Source organism: Propithecus coquereli, unplaced genomic scaffold (genome assembly GCF_000956105.1).
Source record: "Propithecus coquereli isolate 6110/MARCELLA unplaced genomic scaffold, Pcoq_1.0 Scaffold8, whole genome shotgun sequence".
In the NCBI taxonomy this organism is placed as follows: domain Eukaryota; kingdom Metazoa; phylum Chordata; class Mammalia; order Primates; family Indriidae; genus Propithecus; species Propithecus coquereli.
The window spans coordinates 13011533-13027257 of record NW_012154173.1 but is presented as its reverse complement, the minus strand read 5'-3'; the positions used below and the strand labels follow the sequence as shown (position 1 = coordinate 13027257).

Genomic DNA, 15725 nt, shown 5'->3' with positions numbered 1-15725 from the left:
CGCCCCCTTTCCTCCTATTTTAGCAGCAGGCCGGAGAAGTGAGGCCAGCTGAGGGTGCCTCTGCAGGGCCTAAGTGCATCTGATAAAAGGAGGCCACTGGTGCACGTTGAAGTTCTCACCTAGTACACACGACCTCTTGAGAAGGCTCCATAGTCACCAGAAAGTATGCTCCCCGTCCCCCGCTGCTCTACCTTCCATCTGTCAAGTATGAGAAGTCAGTTGGCTGATAAAGGCTTGAGCAAAATATAATTTTTCTTAGAGCAATCCTCGACTATTCATACAAATATAAGATACCTAGAGCATTTGCCTTTTTAAAAAAGCAACCCATGCAGTGGTAAGACTGTAGTCTGAGAGTATAGTCCTAGCTCCATAACCTTACAAAGTGTATGCGACATTCAAAACTTCACCTTTCTCATCCGTACAATAAGGACGATAACACCAAATTCATGAGCCTGTTTTGACAATTTGCTAAGTTTTTTTTTTTAATGTAAGGGTTTTTATAATAATCTCTGTCTTTCAAGACTGTGGATTAGAGATAAATAAAAGGTATATAATACATAGCAAAAGCCCAAGAAAGGATAGTCGTTATTATTAATACCATAATTGGGAATATGATTTTATCCAAACACACTGTCTTAGCAGTTCACGTCGAAAACTAAATGTAGAAATTCACAGTCTGTGATAAGTTCCTAGAGATCACCCAGACCTACCCCCTGCCACACACACACACACACATACACTTGAGAGATTCAGGGCCCACAGAAGCCGTGCGGTAGCACAGCCAGGACAGGAGCCCACCTCTCCCGACACGAATGCCAGTGGGCGTCAAGGGCACCACTGTGCCCCTCAGCGATACAGCACGCACCGCCTGCCCCTCTCCAAGATCCTCACTGCACCAGGTGATCATTTTCTTCCCTCCTAAACTGCATCAGGACATCCACAGTGACGTATCTTCTCTTGTTTCCAGAGTACAAGCCCCGATTTGTGCACACCCGGCAGACCCGTTCCTTGTCCGTGGAATTTGAAGGCGAAATATATGACATAAATCTGGAAGAAGAAGAGTTGCAAGTGTTGCAACCAAGAAACATGGCCAAGCGTCATGATGAAGGCCGCAAGGGGCCAGGAGATGGCGACGGGGACGGGATGCTGTCAGACAGCAGCAACGCCGTGGGCCCACCTGCTACCGTCCGAGTGACACACAAGTAGGAAGGCTTTAGGTGTTCACAGGGTTGAGTTTAGAGTTACACCCTCCATATTATAACCATGTTGCATTTCGCAAAGAAACTATCACGGGCAATGCAGGGCCCACGCGCTGCCTACATAGCAACTGGGGGTCAAAGAAGCAGTAAGGAGTCCAAACGATCTAGACTAAGACGTGTGCTTTGGGGTTAATTTCACATCAAGACTGATCAGCTGGGAATCGAGCCAAAGTAATTCAGTCACATCTTGACTTAGCAGGCGTGGAGTTTGTGCCCCTAAGCAGTTACCTCTCTTGGCACCTAGAAAACAGATGGAGACTATTTCAGGCCTGGAAGAGGCTCTTCTATGCTGCATGGTCCCTGTCGCTTAAAGCAGTTGTACAGTCACGGCCTCAGAAATGAAACACAGCCCAAGGGAGGACAGTGAGTCCCAGAGAGGCTTCCAGAAAGATGGCATAGGTTAGGAATGAATGTAAAGTGTGGAAGCATCTAACCTATCCGAGATTGCAGAGAGCAGAAAAGGCCTTGGAAGTCACAGAGCGGGGAAAGGGGTTGACTCCTCACAGCCTTAATGGACTCTCTTGGTCCTTTGGTTCCTTCCTAATCTACTTACTTTCTTGAGAGAGAAATATTTTCTTTCTGAATTTATTAGCAAGATTTTTGCTTCTCCCTAATTTCACCTCTTTGGGGAGATGGGGCACCATGAGCTCTGCCAGGATTTTTATCTCTGGGACTGGTCTCCTGGTGCCTGTTGTCACAGTTACATGCTAAGAGATTAGACCAGAATTTGTTTCTCGTACATTGTGGGTTGACCCCATATCCCACCTACTCTCTATTGCTCAGGCCGTTGCTTTGCTTCAAAACTTAATGGCAAGCTCTTTTGAACCAAACAAGTGGAGTGACTATTCCCCTTCTGACTGCATTTCTTCAAACAAGCCATTTGCATTATGACCCTGAAAACTTCCCTTTTGTCTATGTCTATTTGCTTGGGTTTTCAAAACTTGAGTTTTTTTTGATGGTCTCCGTTCACAGGGGTGTGAATACTGAGCGCTGTCTTGAAAGTTGATCTTAGTGATGACCTTAGTCACAGAGATGTGACACCATCCTTTGCCCACCCTGATCTCTAGGACACATTCCCAGTCACCCTCATTTTGGATCAGCTCCACACTTACTGTTTGTGTCTACATTAGGAGTTTAGTGGATATAAAGTTCTCTTTGCAGGCCGGGCGCGGGGACCCACGCCTGTAACCCTAGCACTCTGGGAGGCCAAGGTGGGAGGATCATTTGAGGCCATGAGTTTGAGGCTACAGTGAGCTATGATGACAACACTACACTCCAGCCTGGGCGACAGAGCAAGACCCTGTCTCAAAAAAAAAAAAAGTTCTCTTTGCTATCTTTAATGTTTTCCAGTATTAGAATATGGACCTAGTTCCTATGTTTTTTGTTTGCTTTTGCAGATGCTTTATTCTTCCCAATGACACCATCCATTGTGAGAGAGAACTGTATCAGTCCGCCAAAGCCTGGAAGGACCACAAGGCGTACATCGATAAAGAGGTTAGTCGTGGCTATGTGACTGCCCGCTATCAGCTATGTTCCAAATTCAAACTCGGCCACCAGCCCCACTGCGACTGGTGGGACATACTGCATGTATACGCCATCCTTTTTGTAATTACGTGAAAAACAGAAAAACAACCAAGGTATGTATCTTTCTCCAGTGATTTAGTGATAGTCCTGCTGAAAACAAAATAGAATGAGATGGCAGTGGGAACTGACGCAATGGCCTTTTGAAATATCTGCAAGAAAATGATTCAATTGTAAAGAGGCAGCTGTTCATGCAGATCTCTCACATGGGTTGGAATATTGAGGTAGACAGATTCCATGCCCGGTTTGTTTCCAAAGTAGTCATCATCTCAAATGAATAGTTATGATCATGGAACACAGAAAACAAGCTGAAAAGAAAGGTACTTTGTAAAGAAATTCCTTATCTTAAAATGTTTTTGTTCAAATGCCTGTTCTCCAGATTGAAGCTCTGCAAGATAAAATTAAGAACTTAAGAGAAGTGAGAGGACACCTGAAAAGGAGGAAGCCCGAGGAGTGTGGCTGCGGTAAACAGAGGTGAGCGCGTTTCTGTCCCACGGTCTGCTTTCCACACTCATTTTTACACAAGCTGGGGCGGGGGGTGGAGTTGGCAGGAGGCTTGTTTCCCTCCTTTACCAACAGAAAGCTTAACATGAATGCAGTATCATATGCTATAATGCCCTAAACTATTTAAGTCAAATTGAACAGGCCATAAACTCAAGCTGAAGGTAAAAAGTCCCATTAAGCTAACAGTTACAACAAAGTAACTGGCTTTATTCTGTTTTGCTTTCGTTTTACAAAATGAACTATTGGATCAAATGCAAGGTTATGAAGATTCACTTTTTAAATCTTGCCTGCAGCTATTACAATAAAGAGAAAGGTGTAAAAAAGCAAGAGAAATTAAAGAGCCATCTTCACCCATTCAAGTAAGTAATTCTGTTTTCCTTGTTTGCTGGGAGTCAGGGACTGTCCACTGGACCCTTCTGAGAGGCTGGGGGGGAGTCCCTGTGTTCCAAGTGGTTTTGCTTCGGAACAAGCAGATCCTCCCAGAAGGGCACATAGCTCAAGAAGTTGAAAACAAAATCCACACCTCATCAAGGGACGATGCTCTTGGGTCCTTTGCGAGGAGCCGTGCTGAGTTCTACTCTAATTCCATACGGCTCCCCGCCTCACACGTGGGGCCTGTGACTGGATTTTACTCCATCCACTGCTTTCTGTGGCAGGCGATTGAGAGTTACGGACTCTCTAAACTACATTGGCGTGTTCTGCAGAGCAGCCGACAATAGTGTTGGATTCTGAAAGTGGGAAGAAACATACATTTTTTTTAAATAATACAAAATTTGCATGTAAAAGAGATTTAGTATTTGAACCTCAACAAAATTTAAGCCTTTTATGAAAAAAAAGAGATAATAAAACAGATTTTTTTTTTTTTTAATTTGCTTTCCAATTTTGTAGAATTTGTCACAGAATTTTTGAAACCGTCTAATCCAAGCCGTCTAGGCCAACTAACTAACGCAGTGGCAGTTAGGTACGGAGCCACCGAACGATTAAGCCATTCATCCAAAGAGTGTGGCTTGCAGGCTGCACGGATTCACACTGACGTTTATTTCTGTCACTGCATACGCAGTACATGAGGAAGGAAGTGTTGATCCCGTCAAGGTTCAATAAGGTTCCAAGAGAGTTGTCGCTAGATGAGTCAGCCTTCACTATTCCTGATTGTATTTTTAAGGCCCTCTTACAAAATAAAGACCGTCTATCATTGTGGATCTGCTATCGTATATGTAAATATTTGTGCAAGACTCAGAGCAGCAAGCCTGTTTCTAATTGAGAAAGTACCTGCTGCTCATTCCCCCAAATCCCTGCTGTCGGAACAGGGAGGCCGCTCAGGAAGTGGACAGCAAGCTGCAGCTTTTCAAGGAGACCCGCAGGCGGAAGAAGGAGCGCAAGGAGAAGAGGCGGCAGCGCAAGGGCGAGGAGTGCAGCCTGCCCGGCCTCACCTGCTTCACGCACGACAACGACCACTGGCAGACGGCCCCGTTCTGGAACTGTGAGTTGCTAGTTTTCGATGCCACTTCCTGCCGCTGTGCAGAGAGACAGCCACTCATCGCTTAGACTAGGAATTTAGCAGCTTTTCTGAAACCAGGAATCTAGAAAGATCCAAGAGGAAAGCATCCTATGATATTCCAGACCCGCAACTGGAATTGTTTTATCAGACATTCCTTTTTTTCTTTGGAAATTGTTTTGGTGTCTTGTTTGCAAATGCCAAGCTTCTCTCTGGGCTTTTCCTCCTGCAGATGTTATTTTACACAGTCCCCAGCACCTGGCAGAGTTTCTGTCTGTAACTAAATAACTAAATGGATGAACGGCCAGTAAATGCTGGACAGTTTTGGCCGGGCGCGGTGGCTCACGCCTGTAATCCTAGCTCTCTGGGAGGCCGAGGCGGGCGGATTGTTTGAGCTCAGGAGTTCGAAACCAGCCTGAGCAAGAGCGAGACCCTGTCTCTACTAAAAATAGAAAAAAATTAATTGGACAACTAAAAATATATAGAAAAAATTAGCCGGGCATGGTGGCGCATGCCTGTAGTCCCAGCTACTCAGGAGGCTGAGGCAGAAGGATTGCTTGAGCCCAGGAGTTTGAGGTTGCTGTGAGCTAGGCTGACGCCACGGCACTCACTTTAGCCCGGGCAACAAAGTGAGACTCTGTCTCAAAAAAAAAAAAAAAAAAGAAATGCTGGACAGTTTTGACCCATGTAGACTTTTTTTTTCTGCTTTATTTGAAGTGCATATTGTAAGCATGATAAAAGGAAGCAGAAGAATAGTAAAGTCTATTAAACTCGGGGCCCACATCCTGCTTATTCTCAGTCCACTGCAGTACCAGCACTGGTGGGAAATAGAGATTCTACAAAATTATTTGGTTTTACATTGAGTTACTAGGAATATGGAATAATAACAATTGGGCAGGTTTTAAATTGGTGCTTATATTTTCTTTAGTGGCCTGTGCACAGTATTCAGAGGCTGTAAACAGATAATACTCTAAATTTTTGTGGTTCATCATCCGACAAAGGTGTACCAGCCTAGGGAGGAGATGAAACACGGAATCCTGTAATTGTGAGGATCACTGGAGACCACCCAGGCCAGTGTTTCTCGAACTGGGATTTAGAGACTCCAAAGAATCTAAAGACCCTTCTTGGGGGGATCTAGGGCCTATCTGGGAGGATTTTTGTTTTATCTTTCCATTTGGATGCTTCTTGATTTCAGCGTTCATGTTTGCATTTGTGTTTACAATCGCATTGAGGCCGAGTGAACTCTTAACGTCATTAACATTTAACTTTTAATACAGTTGCTTAACTGGGGCCTGGGGATCTCCGAAGGTAATTCAGATTACTAGGGGTCTGCTCTTGGCCAGCCTCTGGGCTGAGTAATGGGGACACGACATTCAGCAACACACTTTGTTCTCTGCCCTCATAACACTCACGTTCTAATGGGGAGAAGGTAAAAAAGAAAGGGGGCGAAATACATAAAATAATTACAAGTTGTAGTCATGCTATGAAGGAAACAATGATGTAAGTTTTTAAAGGGGACCCTTTTAGAGAGGGCGGGGATGATGGTCTTTGTGAAGAGGTGAAACTTAAGCAGAAACCTAAAGGGTCAAGAGAAGCGATCTGTGTGGAAGGGAGAGCGTCCAGGCGGAGGGGATGGCATGAGCAGAGGTCACAAGGAAATAAAGAATTTGGTGTGTCTAGGGCGGTAAGCCCCTTCAAAGATGAAGCATTGAGAAGCATGAAGTTATAGTTGCTCTTGCCAGAAGGAGTCCTTCATACCTCTGTCTGCTTCTCCCCAGGTGAGCTGAGGCTGTCCTGCCCAAGCCACCACTGTCTTACCTCAACCACGGCCCAACCTCCTGTGTGGTCTCCCAGGTTCCTCTCCTGCTCTCATCAGTCCATTCAGCTCAGAAAAACTAGAGTGATCTTTTAATGACCCCCTGCTATTCTCGGGCTAAAGAGCAAAATCCTTAACATATCCAACAAAACCCTGAATGCTACACTCCAGTACTGCTTTGGTACCACTTCCTCCCATTCTTGCATATTAGGCCACTCCACTTCGCTTTGTTCCTCAATTATCCCAAACTCCCTCCTATCACAGGACCTTTGCACATGTTGTTCAGTCTTCCTAGAAGGCTCTTGCCCCTGCACCCTCCTACAGCCCTGTCTGTGCCTGTCAAACACTACTCACGCTTCCGATCTCAGCTGCAGTGTCACTTCTCATGGACACCTTCCCTGTGCTCAGGGAGCCCTTCTTACTCTATGGGCAAGCTCTACTTTTTCTCCATGGGACTTACCACACCTGTAATTGTACATTTCTTCATTTTTGTTTTGGCTTAACTTTTGTCTCCTCTTCTAGACTATAAATTTCTCGAGATAAGAGGCCATGTTTCTGTGTCACTCTTATACCCTGGCACAAAGGAAGATGCTGTATCAATATTAGGTGAATAAATAAAAAAAAAAGAAAGAAAGAAAAGAATAAACAAGCAAGCAAACCGCTCTGTCCAAGATCAAATCAACTCATGTCAATTTAACCACCTTTGCATGCTGGCCGCATGTCTCACCGTGCTGGTGATGTGAGGAATGTGTCTGCTATCACTCAGCCCTTACAGGAGCAGAGTGGGGACTTGATCTCATTCAATACCAAATTCAGTGCTCTTTCTAGTATACAAAGTATTTTTGGTGCTCATGGTACTGATATTTTAAGACCGCAGCTATTGGAAATTTTTTCACAAGCCACATCTCTGTTTTGTTTTACAAAACACATTTTATGTCAGGATCCCATACACATACGTGCACATATACAGATATATACGTATCTGTGTGCGTATGTGTAATATATATACTGAAATGAAAATTTCAAAAAGTAAAACTGTGTATAATACACTTTGATATTTTTTATCTATTCTATTTCATATTTTAATGTTTATTCCTTTATTCCTCATATTTGCAGAGTCACCTTAAACCCTTGGTAGTGGTCGATACTCAATAACATGAAAAAATAGAAAAGAAAAATCAAATATACCCAAGGACATGATCCTCCAATGCAATGGTCTCTAAACAGTCTTGGTTATGTACCCATGTCAGTTTTTAAAATGAACACATAGTCTATATTTAAGTATATACTTGCACTACTATACTAATATACCCTGCGTATTATGAAATTACACAAAACAGAAATTAAAAATTATTAGATAAAGGTAAAGAAAAGTTTTTTAAAATAGTTTTTATTCTTTAGAGGACCCAAAACGTTTTGCTGTCACTTGATATGTATGCTTTAAAAAAAAGAAATCCCAGGGTCACACTTTACAACTCAGTGAGCCAAAGGTTTAGTTTATGCTTAATACGTGATCTTTTTTTTTTTTTTTTTTGAGACAGAGTCTCACTGTGTTGCCCGGGCTAGAGTGCTGTGGCGTCAGCCTAGCTCACAGCAACCTCAAACTCCTGGGCTCAAGCAATCCTTCTGCCTCAGCCTCCCGAGTAGCTGGGACTACAGGCATGCGCCACCATGCCTGGCTAATTTTTTCTATATATATTTTTAGTTGTCCGATTAATTTCTTTCTATTTTTAGTAGAGACGGGGGTCTCGCTCTTGCTCAGGCTGGTCTGGAACTCCTGAGCTCAAACAATCCGCCCACCTCGGCCTCCCAGAGAGCTAGGATTACAGGCATGAGCCACCGCGCCCGGCCTTAATACGTGATCTTAAAACTGCCTTGACGTGAAAGTTGACTCAAAAGGATGGGCTGATTCTATAGCTGTACAACGTTGGCACACTGAGTAAAGCAGGACATTCATTCTTTTTATACTATCATGAACTAAGCAGTCATTTTTATTGAAATTACACTTTTGAATTTCTATCCTCCCTGAGATTTGTCATTTATTCTTACAAAGCAATCACAAGGTATTGTATTATATTTTTATATTTTATGAGATAAGTTCAAAATTCATATGAATTATTAATTTGGAAGATTTCTATGCAGATTAGAAAAATTCTGATTTCATGGTTTTTAATGTGTAGATGTGAGCTAAATGTTCACATATAAGCAATATAAATTATAAATAACATGTTTAGAGCACTTTTAATGAACAATTATATAATAATGAAGACATTTTCAATCATCCATTTTTCAGATGTTCTCTTTTCCTCTGAAAGATCAGAGAGGGCTGAACAGGCAGAACACAGCAGGGTTTCGGGGCAGTGAAATGACTCTGTGTGATACAACAGTGGTGGACACATGTCATACATGGTCCAAACCCATGGTGTGTGCAACACCACGAGTGAACCCGAATGTAAACTGTGCATTTTGAGTCGCAATGAAGTGTCGATGTAGGTTCGTCAATTGTAACACATGTGCCACTCTGGTGGGGGTTTCCATAGTGGGAGAGGTTGTACATCTGTGGGGACAGGGGTTATATGGGAACACCTGTACTTTCCACTCCACTTTGCTGTGAACTAAAACTGCTCTAAAAAATAAAGCCTGTTGAAATAATTTTTTTAAAAAGTGATTTCTCACTCAGTGTTTAAAACATCTCCTTTAGCTTAAGGGGACAGATTTAGTGTGTCTAATACTGCATAGGGCAATGGAGTCTAGTGGTTAAGAATAAACCCTCTAGCCAGACCCAGCTGTGCAACCTTGGACAAATTACTTAACTTCTCTGTGGCTTGGTTTTCCCATCTGTAAAATGAAGATGACAATAATCTCTTTCTCAAGAGGTTGCTTTGAGGATTAAATGAGTTAATACAGTACATGCAAAACACGTAGTGCACAAGGAACGCTCCTTAAGAGTACCTATTCTAATTGTTTAAAAAAATATTCTCTAGACACCATGTTTCTGAAATTCAATTATTACAGGAAAGATCAGTAAATTTGGAACCTTTGCCTTTCTGTAAATAGAAGAGTGGATGATTTGTTTTTCAATTTTACATCTCTTTTACATACTGTCTACAAGTTAACCAGGGAACTCTGCATGATACAAGAGATGTTCATGGTGACAGCCCAGCTCATGTTAAAGTGTTGCAGAGATCTTCCCAAATCCACCAGGCTGGGCTCAAGCCTTCTCCAAACCCCTCCACGTTGCAGAATCCCAACTTGCTATGTTCCATTTGTGGCGGGTGGCTGTCTGTCACACAGAACACGCGAGGGCACCAGTTCCAACCATCTCTTTGTTAAATAACCATTTTTCTTTTTTAAAAAAAGGTATAAATGACCATAAATAGAAATGATGATGTTTTTCTTCTCATAGTCCACTCACTCACCCCACGCTGGAAGCCACTGCCTAGCAGAGGTAAGGGGAGGTTAGACGATTGTGCCTGAAACTGCACCTCCGCCTTCAGCCTAGACAAGATCGCCATCTTTTTTTCGGTTTTCACCTAGTTTCACAGGAAATTTGTATAGAGAAAGGGAAAAAAGTATCATTATCCTTAACAACAAATGATAGTATTTATAAGAAAATGTAAACCTTAAAATATAAAGATAAGGAAACATTGGAATGGCCGGCCTGCCTGAGGTGTTTCACCGTTTTGTTTTGTTTTTCTCTTTCACCCAACAGTGGGATCTTTCTGTGCTTGCACGAGTTCTAACAATAACACCTACTGGTGTTTGCGTACAGTTAATGAGACGCATAATTTTCTTTTCTGTGAGTTTGCTACTGGCTTTTTGGAGTATTTTGATATGAACACAGATCCTTATCAGGTAAGACAATATGAGTTCATTTTATGAAGGCTGTTGAAAATAGGAGAATCAGATCATGAGATTAAATAGACTGTCCTTCTCTCTTCATTCACAGCTCACAAATACAGTGCACACGGTAGAACGGGGCATTTTGAATCAGCTACACGTACAACTGATGGAGCTCAGAAGTTGTCAAGGATATAAGCAGTGCAACCCAAGACCTAAGAACCTTGAAGTTGGTAAGGACGAAAAGATTATTTTTCCATATTACCTAAAAAATTCTTTGTGTTACCAAGTTTTCTGCCTTGGAAACATTTATATGCATAGAAACACCTTGGAAACATTTATATGCATAGAAACATATAGTTCGGGATACTTAGAGGGGAAACTTTGCAGGCATTTCCAAACATAATTTGATCTCTAAGTTTAGCTCTGGGTACACTAATGAAAAACTTAATCCACCAAAACATTTGGTGAGCATTTCCTTCCAATCTCTCGCACAGATCTATTCTATTAGTAAACCTTGATTCCTGATAGAAGCATCTTTTGGAAGATGAGATGAAAGCTTTGGGGATTAATTTGTTATTGCTGTCAACAGTCATAAGATATACTTTAAGTAAACCAGGATATCCTCTTTTCTTTTTAAGAGAACTTAGATGGAAACACACAATGTTCTATTTCTGCTTGTCCCAAGTGGGAGCTCCCCAAGTTGGATCCCTGCCCATAACACAGTGAATTACATTTCTTTTGCCAGTATTTCCCATCTGAAACTAGAAATATTTGAGCAGTTCATTAACTTGGGATCTAAAAGTATAAGAGGGTCTGTATACAATCAGCCAGATGTTCCTTCCCTGCTCTGTAATATTAAACTAACTTATTCCTCCTTTTGGTTCATGGGGACACAATTCTTTTCAATGTCAGCCCCAGCTCTTTCCTGGTTAATGAGAATACTCATTTTCTCCTCATAATTTCTGTAGAAATTTAAATACCAGCTGTCCCTGCAAGGAAGGACATAGAACTAAAGCTGGCAAGGGCATGGGCATTGGCATGCCAACCCCAAAAGGGTGAAGAGCTGGACTCACAAGCATTCAGGAAAAGTTTGCAGGAGCTCTTTGTTACATAGCTGAGTTTTCTCAGTGTCTGTAACAGCCTGTGTCTCCGTGGGTCAGGGACAGAGCCTGTGTCACCAGCAGGAAGAGTGAGCGGCTCTCTGAGTCATGCAACGTGAAGGGAGAAAGTATCCTCTTCCCAAAATGATCCACATCTGTGCCTGTCATTTCCTCCACTGTAGGCTCAGAAAAGCTTTTGAGCTCTGGGAGTCCCATAAGAAACTATAAATCCCGTGAGAGAGGTCACATCTCAGCTCTCAGTCAACACTTAGTGGAATTAGCACTTAGTGGAATTAGTTGCCAGTCAAGAGAGGACTGCACTTGCAAAATAGGTCTTTTGGTCACTGACCCCACTCAACTCAAATCTTTTCAAATATCTTGCTTATCTGTTGACCTGTTCCTCAAATCTTATAAAAAATGAAAGGAAGAAAGAAAGAAAGAAACCGCAAAGACGTGGAATCTAAACCAATCGTTAGAGGCACTAGAAATATTACACCCAGATACTTCTCCCCTAAAGAACATAGCACTGTTACTGGTGATGACATAACAGCTCTACTTAGTGAAATCTGATAGAGTCTCTTAGTGGTAACGTGACACACCAGGTGGAGCCAGTTACACTGTTACACTTCAAGTAGTGCTCTCCACCTTCTAGAATGTTCCTAAGGGAGGTTATTACTGGCCCATTTGTTCAAGTGTTTTGTCTAAAAATAACAGAAATTTAACTGTTACAGAGAATTACATGCACTTCTGGAAGTATTTTTCTCACTGGTTTTAAGTGGGCTCTCCCACATGTCTCATCCTACCCTTTTTTCATATGAACTCTTATGTATTTTTTATCTTAAACCTTTTCATTTATAGCTTTCAATCTTCATGTTGAACTTGTCTAATAGAAAATCTCTGTTGGGCTTCAGCACTGTCTGTATTTAACACGATGTGTTTCTTTCTAGGATTTAGATGTTGTGCATGGAAAACTGTATAGTGAATGGTTTTGTGAGTTCTAAAGCTAACATAAATTACTCTTGTATTTTCCTATATCAGGAAGTAAAGATGGAGGAAGCTATGACCTACACAGGTATTCACACTTTTTTATTCTCCTCGGCAGCTTCTTCCCCCAATAATTGCATGATCCAGTCATTTCGCCTAATTTCTGTTTCTTACCATGTTGCACAGAGCACATCTTGGGGTGCATGCTTGTTCTAACAGCATTCTCCACCATATTTTGCCATCAGTCACAGATCTGTCATTTTGCTTTTAAATCAGCTCACTGTCCCATTGAGATGTCTCAGAGCACTTACTCACTCCCATGCTTGTTTGCTTGTTGGATGATGCTTCTAAGCATGGAACGATGTGAAGGGGAAAAACCACAGTGGCCTTTGGGAGCCCTGGGAGAGGGTGGAAGATTTATTTTCTTTGTGGCGCTTATGCTCTGATTTGGTAGAGAGGCTTCACAGAAACGGGGCAGAGATTTTTATGAAATAGAACATCCAAGACACAAAAGGACTAATGAGAATTTTAAGAGCATTCTGAAGCCACAGTTGAAGGAAACAGAAAGAATGTCCTTGTGGATGGTCATTAATTAACTCTGGTGGTGAAAAGCAGTGTCCGGATATAAGATTCAGAAGGCTCTGCTGTGTGGTGGTGGTGTCCTTGTGGATGGTCATTAATTAACTCTGGTGGTAAAAAGCAGTGTCCAGATATAAGATTCAGAAGGCTCTGCCATGAAGGTGCTAAGGGCTGGGGACAGGCCATTCGGAGAGTCAGGACACTCAGAAAGGTCTCAGCATAGCTGAGATAACAGTGCCTGGCACACAAAAACAACCCCCATCCATCCCTCCTACCTCCCTGTGCTTTGGAGGAGGGACCCAGACACCTGGCGGCCACATCACTTGCTCTCCCGGCCACGTCAGCCATTGCTAATTTTCCACTCCAAGCACAGACCTTGGGCGAGTCTGTTGGAAACATGCCACGTGAGGCGGGTGGGGACTGTCCTTACCACCTCTACTGAGGGAAAACTCAGGCACTGATGTGTTAACTGGTAGCCTAGCTAATGAATTCGCCTGGGAGAAGAACGTCCCTCACAGAAACATGGACTCCATTGGTGCCATCCATGTTAATATCTTCTCAGAGAGACAAGAGAATACTGTCGTTCCAGGGCACCCTGTTCAGCCTACCACCATTCCCTGCAGCCTCCAGAGCTATGGTCTCAGAGTCCCTCTAACTGACAGTAGGACAGGTGGTGGGGAAGATGTAAACAAACGAAGGAAGCTGGACTTTTGAGGGTATTTTATAACCATTTATATATCTCTTCTTTTTTCTCTCTTCTCTCCTGTTTTTCTTCTTTCCTTTCTTCGATCTGCCCCCACCAACCCCAGCACACATAAAACAAAGCAGAAGAACCCACTCTTAAGTGGGTATCCCCTGGGGTCTGGGCTGACGAGGTAATATCCTATACACTAAGACTCTCTTGCCTGCTTCCCATGGTCCACATTAAGACATTTCCAAAGTGCAACGTTATAAATGGGCCTAACACTAAATATTGACTTTACAATTGGTTTATGATGCTCTCAACTTACAGCTAAGGGATTGCCAGTCTAGTGTCCTTTTACTTTCGCCATGAAAGAGGAGAAAGGGTATTCACGGGTTATGACAAGCCTGGTCAGCGCTGACTCAGAGTCATTCTCCAGGCGGTCATCCCTGGACAACTTTGAAATGAAGAATGTTTAGCTCCGCTTCGGGGGGAATTCAATAACATGCATCTCTCCCCTTCCCTGATCCCTGACACCACCACTCAACGGGCCAAATAATCGTTTGTTTCTGAGCTTACTTTGATACAGACTTGGCAACTTTAGTTGTGGAAAGCACATGTGCAGGGGTGACATGGTGTAACCTGCTGCTTTTTTCTTCTAAGCTCCTTACCAGAGGTCCGATCTGAGGATACTTTATAACTCAAAATAACTGGCATTTTCAGACTTTGCCATTTCATAATCTACAAGGCAAGCCATCAAGCCATCTTTCAGCGGATATCCATGTTGTTGTAGACAGGAAATCTTGGCACAGGGTCACTGAGAGAACATCTGCCTAGTCACACCTGGGGACTCACTGGACACCCAAATGCAATTTGATGTGGCCTTACCTGCTCATGGGATCTCTTAGGATTGGATGGGGACCGTCGGGACAGAACTGTGGGAAAACTGCTGTCTCCCAATGGTGTCGCCAGTACAAAGCCCTCCGTCGATGGCACCACTTAAGGGGTTTCAGAGCCTTAATTCTTTCAGATTGTAATGATTTTAGAAAACCAATTAAGATGTGCTTTTAATCATGAAATTTGATTACAAAAAAGACATGAGAGAAATAACAACCAGACCTGAAGAATTCAAAATTTGAAAATTCAATGGAGCATTTTAGAAAATTTATCTTATACAAGATGGACTAAATAAGTACTTTTAAACTGCCTTCTTTTAGGTGTATTTTCAAAAATTAATCTTCAGCCTTATTTGGAAAGGATCTTCAAAAAACATGTTTGTTCTCTGTTCAATTTCTTCTCTTTCTTTCTTTTTTTTTAATGCTGTTCCCTGTGCACAAGGCAGGGGCAGCTGCAATGCTCTGCTCACTCACGCTGGTCATTTTCCAGTTAAGGCAAGCTCAGAGCAAGGGCACAGCTCAGAAAGTGGCACCAGTGACTCAGGAAATAATTTTTGGCTGGATTTGAAAGCAATAGCTTCTAACTGTATTGCAAAATAGAGAAGGACCAACAGGTTGATGGGGTGTTTATTTTTCCCACTGCATGCGAAAGCTGATGCTACTACCCTTTGATGTCCAAGAAGAGCTCCTGGCAGCCATGGCTGGGTGTCCAGTGGCGGTGTGGGGCAGTCGGTCAGGTGCTGGCAGCCTTCCGCTGGCAGGGCTGCTTCCTGATGCTGTGCCCCGAGCCTGCTGGCTGGCAGACCACACCGAGCTCCACCCTCAGCAACCACGCTCCGTCCACATTGCTTTCGGGCGCTTGTTTTGATTCATCTCCCCCATAGCGACAGTGTGTGCCCGAGACAGTCGTGGGTGACACAGCTGTGTGTCAGTGGCTGTACAGCACTGCGGTCATGGATGTGGATGCCAGAGCCAGACTGCTCTGA

The 15725-nt window shown here is 43.0% G+C and overlaps 1 protein-coding gene across 4 annotated transcripts in view; it reads left to right on the top strand.

The window, feature by feature from the left end:
• SULF1 (sulfatase 1) overlaps positions 1 to 15725 on the top strand; it is a 173670-nt gene that overhangs the window by 146098 nt on the left and 11847 nt on the right. For all 4 annotated transcript variants that reach the window (XM_012663175.1, XM_012663177.1, XM_012663176.1 and 1 more), the window contains 8 exons: positions 968 to 1202; positions 2657 to 2753; positions 3220 to 3314; positions 3638 to 3703; positions 4652 to 4824; positions 10368 to 10510; positions 10605 to 10728; positions 12637 to 12670. In XM_012663175.1, the coding sequence (XP_012518629.1) occupies positions 968 to 1202; positions 2657 to 2753; positions 3220 to 3314; positions 3638 to 3703; positions 4652 to 4824; positions 10368 to 10510; positions 10605 to 10728; positions 12637 to 12670 (967 nt within the window). The remainder of the gene's footprint in view (positions 1 to 967; positions 1203 to 2656; positions 2754 to 3219; positions 3315 to 3637; positions 3704 to 4651; positions 4825 to 10367; positions 10511 to 10604; positions 10729 to 12636; positions 12671 to 15725) is intronic.